Source organism: Bombyx mandarina, chromosome 16 (assembly GCF_030267445.1).
Source record: "Bombyx mandarina strain Sakado chromosome 16, ASM3026744v2".
Lineage (NCBI taxonomy): Eukaryota > Metazoa > Arthropoda > Insecta > Lepidoptera > Bombycidae > Bombyx > Bombyx mandarina.
Genome location: NC_143222.1, coordinates 10,115,628 through 10,129,376, shown reverse-complemented (window position 1 = coordinate 10,129,376; position 13,749 = coordinate 10,115,628). Strand labels below are relative to the sequence as shown.

Here is a 13,749-nt window from a genome sequence, read left to right as displayed (position 1 = left end):
TTCGAAGTATCCATCGTTTCTTGTCTTAGCTCAATTAAAAAAACAACTGAAAGTCGATAATCAAATGTTACACATTTTTTTAAAAGAAGAACCGTATAACATACCATTTGAAAAAAGTTTCACTCAAAAATCTCAAACCATGAAGGGTCTATGTTAATTCGAAATACCTATTAAAATAAAACGGCAATTTCATACTTTAACCCCTGTTCTTACAGATACTTGTGTGCAACAAAAACTTCTTTATCCTATTTTGCAATTAAGCACCTAGAAACAGAAAAGAAGAATTATAAATAATATTTGAAATTATCCTGTACAATATCGATTTCGAAATGACAAGACAAGACGTGCTTTTCAGGTCTGAGCCCTCAGAGCTTAAATGGTAAAAATGTTGCAGTCTACATAGGTATTTCTGTTTCTGAGACTGAATTATCCGGATTTTTTGATAATTCTTCCAAGAGAGGATTTGGAATAATGGGGTAATTCAATTTGTTTTATTTTTTTAATTACACTTAGTGAGGTAATGATTTTTAATTAAATTGTTTCTAAATAGATGTAGCAGATCGATGTTTGCAAACCGTATCTCCTATTGGCTAAATGTAAAAGGTCCTTCGATGACCGTGGACCAAGCATGCTGCAGCTCTATGAGTGCTCTACAGCTAGCATACCTTGCCATGAAAAGTGGCGAATGTGAAGCTGCCATTGTTGGAGGATGCAATCTGTGTATGCTGCCTGTATCTTCCATTCATTACAGCAGGTTAAAACTATCAAATTCATTAAAATCTATAACATACATACTTTGTAAGTGGGATTTAAATTATAAACTTAGAAACAAACTAGCATTGATTTAGTTATTTAAGCACCAAAAATATAATACAAGCATTTACATGCGAGTACATTATTAGTATTGGTGTTATATTAATTTTATACAGTATATTTGGATCTGGCTTAGAGAGTACAAAAGTGCACATTGAAAAAGCACAGTGTCAGTGTCCGAAAAATTGATTTAACAAAATTATATGCAGGGTAAATCAAACAAATCTAATAATTGCCACAGTATCAAAGTAATAGTAATTACAGAAAATTGTATGGTTTGCGTTTGATTAAAAAGTTTTGTTAACCAACTATACTGATATATAATTACCAAGCAACATTCATTTAAATTCACACTATATTGCAATTGATTTTTAGAATAAATTCGATAGCAACGGATGGAAAGACTAGGTCGTTTGATCAAGAGGCCAACGGATGTGTTCTTTCTGATGCTATCAATGTTATTTTCTTACAAAAAGCGAGTGATGCTTTGAGGTAAGCCATGTTTTTCTTCGTTGTGTATGTAGTTTGATTCGTAGCATTTCTCAATTTATGAGAATTTGAGAATAACATTTATTTAAGGGTATACGCTGATGTGGTCCACGCCAAGAATGAATACATTTCTTTCAAACAAGAAAATGCGTTTCCCAAGAGCGGATCATATAGGAAACCGCATGAAATTGCAAGTTTTTTGAAAGAATTTTATAAAGAAGCAGAATTCGCCCCACAAGATGTCGACTACGTAGAGGCATTTGGCATCGGTAGGCCATGAAATTTATTATTCACTTAAATACATAAAGATGATACAGGTTTTAGTTGATGTTAATTCAAAGTATGTTGGTCAGTTTTTTTACATTTAAAAAAATAAACTATATGTAGGTGACACATAAAACTAGTATCGGCGGAAAGCTAAATTTAAGTAAATTGTCACACTGCGGCTAATACAAAATTTTAGTGACAAAAAATAAGCAATTGTATGTAATGTAATCTACATCTTTTCCTTAAGGAAATAGCAAAAAGGTTAGTCGACATCACAGGAGACCGAAGAGCTGGCACCTACCTTGGAAAAAGAATTAGTCTAGCTATTCAAAGGGGGAACGCTGTCAGTATCTTCGGAACTTTGTCTAAAGGGACTCCTTTTGATAATATATTTAAGTCATTAAATTATTATAATTATTATTTATTATTTTATATTATTCATAATGTAAATATATATAAGGTTTGTAAATTATGTTATGAAATGTATAGATATTACATGATAACCCAAGGAATGTCGCGAGGATTTATATGACACAACAAAGACACGACAAACAACAATTTGGGTTGTTGTATGTTTGCTCGAAAGAAGTTTAACATGTATTTACATGATAAGTATTTTTTAAGTTAATTTTATTTTATTTATAATTTTATTTATTAATTTAAATTTTAAATTCTATAGGTAATCCGGAATCAGATAAATCTGAACTAGAAGCTTTGACTGATGTTTTCTGTGACAAGAAAACTAATCCATTGTATGTAGGCAGTGTGATGTCCAATATAGGTTTTACCGCAGCGGCTAGTGGCATTACATCCATTATAAAAGTAAGTGTTTTCCAAATACTCGTAACTCCTAGCTACTATTTAAATTAGATCTTGCGGACAAGAAATCTTAATTAAATATTAGTTAATTTCTGATGTTTTAATGTTTTATGTATACTAAAGTTTAAAAGAAATACTTTTTCGATTTGGGATATACTCTTTTAGTATTGATTTAAACAGGAACTATATAGCTATGCATGTATTTTATTTATTTAAGATAATTCTAATGTAATATTTTATAGAACCAATATATGTAAATACAAAACAAACTTACCTGTTTTCAGTAATTACAATTGTAAAGTGCAAAGTAATGTGCAATTCTTACTATACCTAGTCAGGTCATAAATTCTGTCACATGTATAATGTAAAATAATTGAAACAAGTTTATTCATTATGTAACCATTCATATACCAAAATGAACTTAACAAAACATAGATTCTTATGACACTAAAGTTTATTCAAAATGACCTCCGTGATTTTGAATACAGGCCTTTAATCTGCGCGGCCAGTCGTCTATCGCAGCACGAACGAGGTCCATGTCAATATCGGCGGCTGCCTTAATGAAGGATGTCTTGAGTGACTCCAAATTGGGATGAGGCTTTGAGCACGCCTTTTCCTCCAAGTGCTGCCATATCTTGTAATCTAACGGATTCAAATCTGGACTGGAGGAGGGCCAGTCTTCGTGCCGGATGAAGTCGATTTCACGCGCCGCCAGCCAGTCTTGTGTGCTCTTCGCTCTATGAGCTGGCGCCGAATCTTGTTGGAATACCCAGTGCCTGTTATTGAACATGGTATGAGAAACAGGTTCCACAAGGTTCGTCAGGACTGTATTTTGATACACAACTGCATTCGTTTTTACACCTTTCTCACAAAAATGTACCTCTGTTAAGCCCCAATAAGAAACTCCCAACCATACCATGAGCGAGGATGGAAAATGACCTCGTTGGACACGCGGAATACGGTTGCTCGCTTCTTCACTACTGTGTGCGTACACATTATCATTTTGTTTGTTGTAGCTCTCTTCTACGGTAAAAAAATTTTCATTCCAAAAAAGAATTTCCCGATATTTTTTTCCCGCGTACCGCATCAACAAAGCGCGGCATCTCTTCAGTCTCAGGTCCATTAGACGAGCATTTAAACGATGTCCTGTTTTTCTTCGATATGCCCGAAGCCCTAAGTCTTAATTTAACACCCTTTTCACCGTGGTTCTGCTTAACCCCATCTGAAGGGCCAACAGTTTCTGCTTACGTTTGGGATTTCTTTGAATTCGCGCCTTCACAGCTTTTATCACTGCTGGAGTCCTAACAGACCGAGGGCGACCACTTCTTGACCTGTCATCTACACTAGAGTCTTCATTGTATCGTTTGATGGTACGATAAACGAATCTTTTGGTTATATTCAAAATTTTCAGTATGTTAAAAATTTGAATTGGCGCGTAACCGCAACGATACAACGCAATAACTGCAACACGGTCTTCTTTAAGCGTCCACTCCATATTTAAAAATGAGTAAAATTCTAAAAGTATATACATTTTTATTTTCATGAACAATTCGAAATTCGAATTCAATAAACTTTTTTGTGGCCAGCATTCTAAAAGAAAAGTTTTTACTGTGTGACAATACTTATGACCTGACTAGGTATTTGCCTACAGTATATGTAATGACAATTTAACGAATTTAAAGAGTTAACTCCAGTTGCGCGTCGAAGCTGACACGCACATTTTACTTATCGAAGATTACATAAACAATGGACAGTGTAACTTTTTTACAGAACACGACATAAGTCCTTTAGGCATAAGTTCATATGAAATCTTTTAGTAAATGAATAAAAACAATCGGTATGATATATTTATAAGGTGAAAATTAAACGTTATAGGTGCTCCTCGGCTACCAAAACGGTTTATTTGCTGGTAACCTACATTACAATAAGCCGCGCCACGACATAAATGCATTAAAAGACGGGCGAATTTGTATTCTTGACGATCACTGCCACATTAACGGAAATTACGCAGCAATCAATGCCTTTTCAGTAACTGGAGTCAATGCTCATGTTTTGTTGAAAGGAAACCGTAAACCAAAGGTAAACTGTATGTTTTTTAAGTCCTAAAATAATACTGCTTAGATTTTAAGAGAATGAAAGATTCTTTGTTTTGGAATTCGTAAACAGTCCCAGGATGATACACTTCCGCAATTTTGCAATTAAATTGTACAATATAAAATGACTGCAGTATTGTTTTACTATATCTTTGTAGTCATCATTTATCTAAATTTTCTAGTCTTCTATTATATTGATTTTCAACGCTGCAATTTGTTTGTCACTTTAAAACGAATGCTTGTTAGTTTTTCCTATAAATTACTGCAGTACAGTATCCTTGGAACAAATGATATATAGTTACAATTCTAGCTCACTTATCTTCTACGCGAGTTAAGTACTTGAAACATATTATTATTCTTAATTGCTAGAATGTTATACATAACATTAATGTACTACAGGACTTAGCCAAATATAAATCCAACATACCACACCTGGTGACAGTATCAGGGAGGCAAGATACTTCAGTAAAAAAAGTACTCGATAATTTAAAATCAAGACCAATAGATCCAGAAGAACTAACATTATTTCACAACATACATTCGGTGGTGACTCCAGGGCATTTGGGAAGAGGATACACAATTTTGGGTAAGTAGCGTTGCAGTTCCGATAGGGGCCGGAAGGATATTTTTTAAGTGAAACTTCTTTAGAATCGTTGTGATTTCAAGCTCAATGAAACGAAACGAAATGAAACGAAACGAAAAAATAAGTGTGTCGCGATTGGCTTGCCGAAGCCGTTCCGAGCGGCGCCGACAAATCACGAAGCGCTCCGCACGTTCTCGCGTCCCCGACTAGTTCAGTGTGTTTTTGACATTCGTGCACGCTGTCGTGGCTCTCGGAGCATCCTGAGATACTTTTATTTCTATTAAGTTTGTTATCAACAGATGTCGCTGCACGTAAATTCAAAAATTCCTGAATCGCAGTGACGAGATGTTACACAGTTGATAGACGTTCTCGTATTTCTCTTGTTAAATCATGCTAACCTGGCGTAGGGATACTGTGTTCCCCAGGGCGAGGCAGCTCCGTTGTACTGTGGAGTGGTTGACCCTTGCAATTATTTTTACTTTTTATAAGTTTCACTTCTACCGTGTGTGACTTGCACACACACATCATCATCTTTTTTTTCTAACTATAGCATCGATCAACAATAGTAACTATTGTTAATTGAAGAGCCGAAGAACTAAAAGTATTTACAGACTGTACAATATAGAACATTCGAAGCTAAACAGGTATTTCAGCCCCCCCCTTTTTATCTATTTTTCATTTCGTTGCAGAAACACAAGAGAATCAAACAGTAAGTTTAGGAGAAGCAGTGAACTATTTCGATAATGCCAAACGTCCGTTGTGGTTTGTGTACAGCGGGATGGGTTCTCAATGGCCTGGGATGGGCGCAGAACTTATGAATATCCCAATATTTTCCGCAGCTATTCAGCGGTAAAAAGTACTACCTTTTATTTTTTACTTTAGTATATTATGAGCCTCTTTTATCAAAATACCCTTTTGCAGCTGCCAAAAAGCACTCGAACCTAAAGGAATAGATATCATGCAAATCATAACGTCTACTGATCCTGATATTTTCAATAATATTCTAAACGCTTTCTTGGGTATCGCGGCCATTCAGATCGGTTTGACAGATGTCATGTATGCACTTGGTTTGGTTCCTGATAATATCATAGGTAATTTTTAATTATTATATAGTAATAAAAACTGTAATAATAAAATTTGTACTTATGTTATTGGCGTTGTATCTCAGCACAAAGCTAATGGTAATATGTATAAACAATGCGATTTCTGTATTTATTTAATGTATTTTTAATTGAAATCTTAAAATCATCTGTTTTACAGAGATATTCACAATTTCATTGCCACTGTATTTCCATTTCATTCTCCGACATGCAAAGTCTTATAAAATACTAAAGCCACCTCAATTAATTCGTCATAAGTTACCGTGGCCTGAAGGATAGAACGCCGGGTGTACTCCCATCAAGCAATGCAATTATACAAATCCGGCAAATAATAATGTAGAATATAATAAAATACGTACTTCACCCGTGTTCTCCGTCGAAGGAATACCACTATCTTGCACAATAATAAATTCGAACACACAAAAAAAGAATTTACGCCATTACCGATAATAGTACGCATTCTATACTCGCACGGTGAGATACCTCTAACTTAGTACTACAACAACAAGTGTGACAGCCGTTGTACAAAACAAGTGAGACATGTTTCAAGGCGGTATTCACGGCATGTGTGAGTTCCGGTAGTAAGTTCACACCGGGTAGGCCACAAACGACGTGTCCTATCGTCTAGAAATAATATGTATAATCATGATTTTAATGTTCTTTATAAATAAAAGGACACAGTGTGGGCGAGCTCGGCTGCGCATATGCAGATGGTTGTCTGACAGCAGAGGAAATGATTTTGGCAGCGTATTCTCGTGGTCAAGCATCCATTGAGACTAAACTCATCAAGGGTTCTATGGCGGCCATCGGGATGGGATACAAAAAAGTAGAGTATTAAAAAATGCTACATAAAACAAATCTTGCTTTTAAAAAAAATAGTCTGTGATTGTATTTTCACACAAAACACGAGAACTGTGAGATTGTTTAGCTATATTTATCTTTAAAGTTATATTTATAATTTAAGCAATATAATAGATAAAGATCCTTAAAACATGGTGCGCTTGCAAGTTGGTACACGTGAAATAAGTGAAAATTCTTGTGCGGTGTGTAGTATTGTGCTTTTCTTCATTTTTCATTCTTATTAAATCAATTTTTTCTTGTTATAGGGAATGCTCTCTATATGTTTCTCTCTCTCCACGGTCGAATGGTTCCCGAGACGCTTTGTCTATTTTCTCACTTTCGCTTTTCCTAAACTGTATCTTTTCTCTCTAGCCGTAACGAATCTATCGCAAGTTAAATTTTACTCTCAACGCGCCTAAAGAAGTTTCACTTCAAAAATTGGCTTTTTTATGAAGATTTTAAATACAGTTTCAGGTGTACCATGTCATTTGGACCATGTGTATAAGGTAAGCTTTGCACACTGTTTCAGATCTTACCTCTGTGTCCTCCAGAAGTAGACGTGGCGTGTCACAACGGACTGGACTCTAGCACTATATCCGGCCCAGCGGATGTGACTGCCCATTTCGTAGCCGAACTGTCAGCCAAAGGAATATTTGCTAAAACAGTTCCTTCTGCGAATATCGCGTATCACTCTCGTTACATAGCTGCTGCTGGTAAATCCTTTGATTGTTTATTTGGAAAATCAAAAAAATTATTAAAGTTATGATATTATACTAAGAATTCTAATAAATGAACAATTCTGATTCTAATATTAAATTTTGAATACAAACTTTAAAAATCTTTGGGTTCCATTGTAAAATAAACCAAGAGTTACTTTCCAATATTTAAATAGTAAATGAAAACTTTTTAAGATTTCTATTATTTCTGTGGTTTTTAATTTCACCTTCATAAAATGTTTTTTTTGTAATGTAAGGCTCAAATCTCTTACAAATGCTGAAGAAGGTCATAAAAAATCCACGTCTTCGTAGTGAACGTTGGGTTTCCACGTCTGTTCCTCAAGAGGATTGGAATAATGCAGCAGCCAAATACTGTTCCCCTGAATACCAAACTAATAATTTGTTGGTGTGTACTGATTAATACTGATCAATAAATTTCCTGATGAAAAATATTAAATCTAATTTTCACAATAATAATTTTTATGTGTGTATAAAGTACAAAAAAATATTTATTTCTTCGATTTTCAATGATACGCATGCCTTTTTTATGTGCGTGTTCCCTCATAATTGTGCATGTCATTCTTACGCAGGGGCCACGCTAATCTTCTTAATATCGTTCCAATTCTATTTTTCAAACTATATGCTGAAGCAAGTACATGATTCGCATGCCTAACCCATCATATCTGAAATCTATAAATGAAAAAAGAACTACTAATTTAAATAACGATTATTAAAAAGTTACTGAAAGCGATTAGTAAAATAATTACATGTTTCAGAACCCAGTTCTATTCGAGGAAACATCTCGACTGATTCCAAATAACGCCATTCTCATAGAAATAGCTCCACGTGGACTGCTACAGGCCATTCTGAAACGTTCACTATCACCAGATTGCTTTAATATATCGTTAACTAAAAGAGGACATGGTAACGTCATACATTTACTTCAAACCATTGGGAAGTAAGTAAAGATGAAATAAATAAGTAACTTAAAATTAGTTGTAATTAGAAATAAGTATGTTATTCCATACGAATTTAGCCGGCGGTCAACTATAATGTGCAGCAAAAGATTTTTATTCGGGGGCTATAGGTTATATTATCATTTTTTTTACTAAAAACTCAACAAAAACCATCGAGTAACCACCTTATTCACCAGATATGTGTCCGACTGACTTCATTATTTTTCCTAAATTTAAATTGCCACATCGTGGTACATGTTTTCGTTCGGTAGAAGATAGCCATAAAGGAGAGGTGAGAACTAAATTCAATTCCAGAAAAAGTGTTTAAAAAATATTTTGATTATTTTATTCGATGATTAGATTATTCGGTGGCGTAAGTATGCCGTTTCTGTAGGAACATATTTCAAAGGTGATAAAATAGATTTGAATGAATAATTAACATTTTGTGTTTTTTTGGTCTTTTTTCTGTAATTTCTCGATAATTATATGAAAATAAAAGTAATTTATCGAGGAATCCGCGATTCGAATCAGTCGTTTTTGGCAGCTTTTGGCAAGGTCTTAAAGAGTTTAGCATTTTGTGTTTTATTGGTTTGTCGCCTTTTAAAGGTCTTTGGATTCAAATTGATATTGACCTATTACCTTTTAAAAGATGACATTACCTTTTAAAAATAAGACTTCTTCACTCAGATTTTTCATGTTATAGGTTCCCTTTTCAGTGCCCGTTGAAGTTTCGGTCAAGTCATCCTACGAATTAAGCAACACTTAAATGTCGTCGTATCTGTTCGAGTCCATATCATCTTATTCAATTTGCAAATTTGAACAAAATTTTCAATTAAAATTTGTATTTGCACGAATTCTCCATAATTTTCGACAGTTAAAACAGTCCACAGTATTTCCAAATTAATAAAATTAATTAAAAAATTATAAATGTGGTGTCGTGGGACACCAGGTAGGAACGAAGTTCCTTCGGCTAATGTAGAATCGACACAATTTGCAAAAAAAAAACGTGCTCAATTTTATGTAGGTTTTCTTGATTTTTCTCTTAAATTTTGCTGATTAGTTTTTATTTAAGTATAGGAAAGTATTTAGGAAATTCAGTATTTTAGGAAATAATAAATTACGTAAAATAGAAAGAGAATGGATGAGACAACGAAAAGAAAGAGGGAGAAAGAGAAAGGTATTATACACTACTCGCTTGTGTATGCGACTGTCGCGCCTGCGCACGTCTCATTTAACGGTTTTATTCCACGCACTTTTTTCCACGGATTTTTTCCACGGATTTTTTCTTTCGGTTCTACTATCACATTTTTTTCAGTTCGGTCGCGCAGCAAAATCCCTATCCCCTCCAAGCCTGCCGTAAGGAACTTCGTTCCAAAAATGAGACCAATACGAATACTAATAGAAATTTAAATCTAGTGCTGGTATAACTAGTGGTCAATTTCAAGCACAATAATCTCTTGCTTCTATTCTACTGTTAAAGAAAAATCTTCTTTCTTTCTTAAGGGCAAATTAACAGCTATAGTTATAATGTACAAAACGTATTTGGTACAGGAAATTAAATTATAAGGGCCTCATTGTTACAAAATTTAAGGGGAAAAATGAGTGCTTGGGAGCATTTAAACATTCCACGCATTAAATCAACATGAAGTCAGAGTCAGTAAAATAAAGGGAGAATATCATCTGTGAATCAATAACAACAAAAAATATCAAGAATACATTTTTAACTAAACGTTTCATTTCATAATTATTTCAGGCTATACATTGAAGGATGCACACCAGACATCAAGGCTTTGTACCCAAAAGTAGAGTTACCAGTTACAGCAGGGACTCCCATGCTATCACAATTAGTTGAATGGATGCATCTACAGGAATGGTAGGATGAAAATTTGAAGATAATAATTAATAATTAATTCATTTTGTTTATTTTTATCCTATAGATGAGCCAAAGCTGCCTTGGCCCACTGGTTTCAAGTAGTTACCGATTTAGTAGATTCTGCAGGATGGGTGCCACCGCTGAGCTTGGGACGTTGTACTCGTTGTGGAGTCGAGTCGCTGTAACGGCGGCATCATCCTTCAAACCGAATCGCATGAGGCTTTGTAGCAGAAATGAGCCAGTGGTACTTCAAGGCGCGCCAAACAAAACCCGAAAGTCGTTGTTACACTAATCTATGTAATTTATGGTCATGACATAACACGTGGTTTCCTAAAAATATCCCATTACATCACTGAATAGAAACTTATCAGATATTCTAGATCCTAGGCCGAAGACGCTGAAGCCTTCATTCATTAAAACTTTTCTACCATAAAGATATTGACTGTTGAATTTTGAACTACAGGTACGTTCCAAAGCGACAAAGTACTGAAATAATAACTTGTGCAGTCTGCGAACATTTCATATCTGTGCATGACAAAGAGCATAGTTATTTAAGAGGAAACATTGCTCAAGGTAAGATTTTTTCTATGATTGAGGGTGGCCCAGAGGCCTTTCCAGTTTCACAAGGGCAGGTGGGCGAGCAAGGGATTAGCCAGGAGAGGCGGGATTTGCTAACAGTTGCCCGAGCTCCTCCAGGGGAGACCTAACAAACTAAAGAGCAACAATTTCGAGAATGAATCTAATACCGGATAGGAATCGCGACCCGCAGAGATCTGACGAGACTCAACGGGCTGATGTTTACTACCAGCCAAGCTGTTAAACAGTTTAACGATTTAGGTAGAATTATAAAAATTTTACAAAAATGATAATATTGCTTCAGTACTGTTATGACTGACACTTGGAGTGGCGTAGTACTTTGTTATCAATCATCAATAAAATCAATTATTATAACAACATTGAATATGGTCATTGAATATGTACGAGTATAACATACAATTAAGATTATGGTTAGCTTAATGCCAGCTATATTAAATTATATTTTAACCGCCACGGGCTATGTGCCGATATCTCAGTTGGTCGGTTGTGTAAATGAATACGTGAATGATCATGAGTTCGTATCCTTTTCACAAGATTTAGAAGTCAATATTTTAATTTTGTAGATATTTAAGTGAAAAGTAGGATATAAATTTTTTTTTGGGAAAATGATGAGGTTGCAACAGAAATAATACACGTTTAAAAGTTTAAAATTTAAAATGTGTATTCTTAAAACAACATTTGAATTCATTATTACAAATTCAATATGACGCAGTTATTGACGTTATACAATGTGTTAATGAAATAACTAAAAACCAGAAAGTAGTTCCATCAGAATCCAGAGTAGAATCGATTAGACTTTGTTTCAAATCAGGTTGTGTTTGAGTTTTTAAATATATTTTTTTGTGCCCAGTCTAAATGCTACAATATTAACAATTACGGGAAGAGTGCCCGTACAGATGACATTTGTGGCATTGGCTCGGAGTGCCTTTATGTGTGGGGTTTCCACAGTGATTGCGGGAAGCCTACACACAGTCTGGATGTTCAATATTTGTTTTCCCTCGGGCTGGGCTGGTGGGCGACGAAAACCATGTTATATGGCTCCCTCCCCCGTCCTGTATGCATGCGGTGCGCGGAGTTTACGGGTAGGCTTTGTTCGAGAAAGTCGGTCTTGACGGAGTTTACGCTCCTCCTGAAGCCTGGATACTTATACGCTCTTTTCGGAGGTTGCTTGAGAGACGCTATGGCTGTCGGGTGTCGTTACCTTTATTTAAATCCCTTTTGCGAGGCTACGGGCGTAAACAAAATTGATATTTTTGTCTTAGAGGCCAGGTAAACTCGGTCCCAAGCTGCCTTCTCCTGATGGATTACCAGGGGAGGATTTTGAGTTTTATTTTGTACCACTAGCGATGGATACCTCAGGCGGAGGAATTCCACGAATAGGTTGATTGTAGATTCCATTATTATTGATGCGTGTCCAGGGGGGCTGCCCCGGGACTTAAAAACACTCGCTTTACGACGAGGTTCAAGATTAGCATAAAATAGAATTAATTACTGCCAAAGCCGTCCGTTCAGACGGACCACTGATTTGCCGAACGAATTCCACGAATTCAGAGCTCCGCTCGCTCACACATGGCAATGCGACGCAATTAGCCATAGGTACACTTCCGAGAAATCATTTGAACGCTAAATGTGCCACGAACCGAGGTCAGACGATCGAACGGTCAATGACCACGTCCGCACGCGACGGGTGCTTGGATCGGAAAGTTGATAAGAAGTTATACTGAATAAGAATTATAGCACTTCAGAAGGAAAACTAAAAGTTCAACAAAACATGATTATGTTAAAAATAATACATATCGCCCACAGCACGTTTGAGGCGATGGTGCGGCAAATCAATTTTGAGTTCCAAAAAGAGCTCAAGATAGGCATTTTTGTGATTTTATTGTCATGAAATGCATTTAGACGTATGCCAGAGATATTTAATAATTAAAAATGTTTTTAGGGAAAACGATATATCCTATTGGAGGAATATTAGTTCTAGTTTGGGACACGTTATGCATGTCGATGCTATTGCCCAAAAAGAAGGTGTCGGTTAAATTTAGCGACGTTCATATAGAAGTGCAACCAATACTTTGCGAAGAAAAAATATTAAGACTGCGTGTAGCGATCAACAAGGGAAATGGACGATTTGAGGTCAGTGTTTTATTCGCAAGTGGTCTACTTTTTCTCCACTATCCCACTAGGGTCAACACAGCAAATTTTTCTTATCCTTTCTCTCATATATTCATTCAGACAATCCATTCATGTCTTCTTTGGTTGACCTCTTCCCCCTTTGTAATGATTTTTTTAATTTTTTGGACTTTCGTAAGGCTATGTATTTGCAAGGTCTCATTATGCATTTTCTCTTTACATATACATATATTATTCTTAATCAAACTCTACTACTTCCTTTTCTTGACTATGCCGATGTTTGTTACCGAGATGACGGTGAAACTTTCTGTATTAACTCTTCACACGACGTTTTCTCTGAATGGATTTCAAAATATTATTATACTAGCGACCCGCCCTCGCTTCGCTTCGGAAACATTAAAACACACATGAAACCAAAAAAAAAAAAGTGTGTGTGTCCGCTCCGACGCACGACTGGAGTTTACTGGATATAA

At 35.5% G+C, this 13,749-nt stretch overlaps 1 protein-coding gene and 1 non-coding gene across 2 annotated transcripts in view; one reads left to right on the top strand and one right to left on the bottom strand.

The window, feature by feature from the left end:
• Positions 1 to 13,749, top strand: part of LOC114247718 (fatty acid synthase-like) — a 46,283-nt gene that overhangs the window by 6,289 nt on the left and 26,245 nt on the right. Inside the window, exons 3-18 of the mRNA XM_089733480.1 lie at positions 356 to 476; positions 551 to 754; positions 1,189 to 1,305; positions 1,393 to 1,571; positions 2,249 to 2,391; positions 4,264 to 4,467; positions 4,881 to 5,067; positions 5,754 to 5,913; positions 5,986 to 6,155; positions 6,839 to 6,990; positions 7,534 to 7,717; positions 7,978 to 8,126; positions 8,497 to 8,678; positions 10,430 to 10,549; positions 11,013 to 11,122; positions 13,089 to 13,279. Of these exons, the coding sequence (XP_089589606.1) occupies positions 356 to 476; positions 551 to 754; positions 1,189 to 1,305; positions 1,393 to 1,571; positions 2,249 to 2,391; positions 4,264 to 4,467; positions 4,881 to 5,067; positions 5,754 to 5,913; positions 5,986 to 6,155; positions 6,839 to 6,990; positions 7,534 to 7,717; positions 7,978 to 8,126; positions 8,497 to 8,678; positions 10,430 to 10,549; positions 11,013 to 11,122; positions 13,089 to 13,279 (2,573 nt within the window). The remainder of the gene's footprint in view (positions 1 to 355; positions 477 to 550; positions 755 to 1,188; positions 1,306 to 1,392; positions 1,572 to 2,248; positions 2,392 to 4,263; positions 4,468 to 4,880; positions 5,068 to 5,753; positions 5,914 to 5,985; positions 6,156 to 6,838; positions 6,991 to 7,533; positions 7,718 to 7,977; positions 8,127 to 8,496; positions 8,679 to 10,429; positions 10,550 to 11,012; positions 11,123 to 13,088; positions 13,280 to 13,749) is intronic.
• LOC114247771 (U6 spliceosomal RNA) lies at positions 8,266 to 8,368 on the bottom strand. Its single transcript, XR_016324420.1, has one exon. It is a non-coding gene; the product is annotated as a U6 spliceosomal RNA (small nuclear RNA).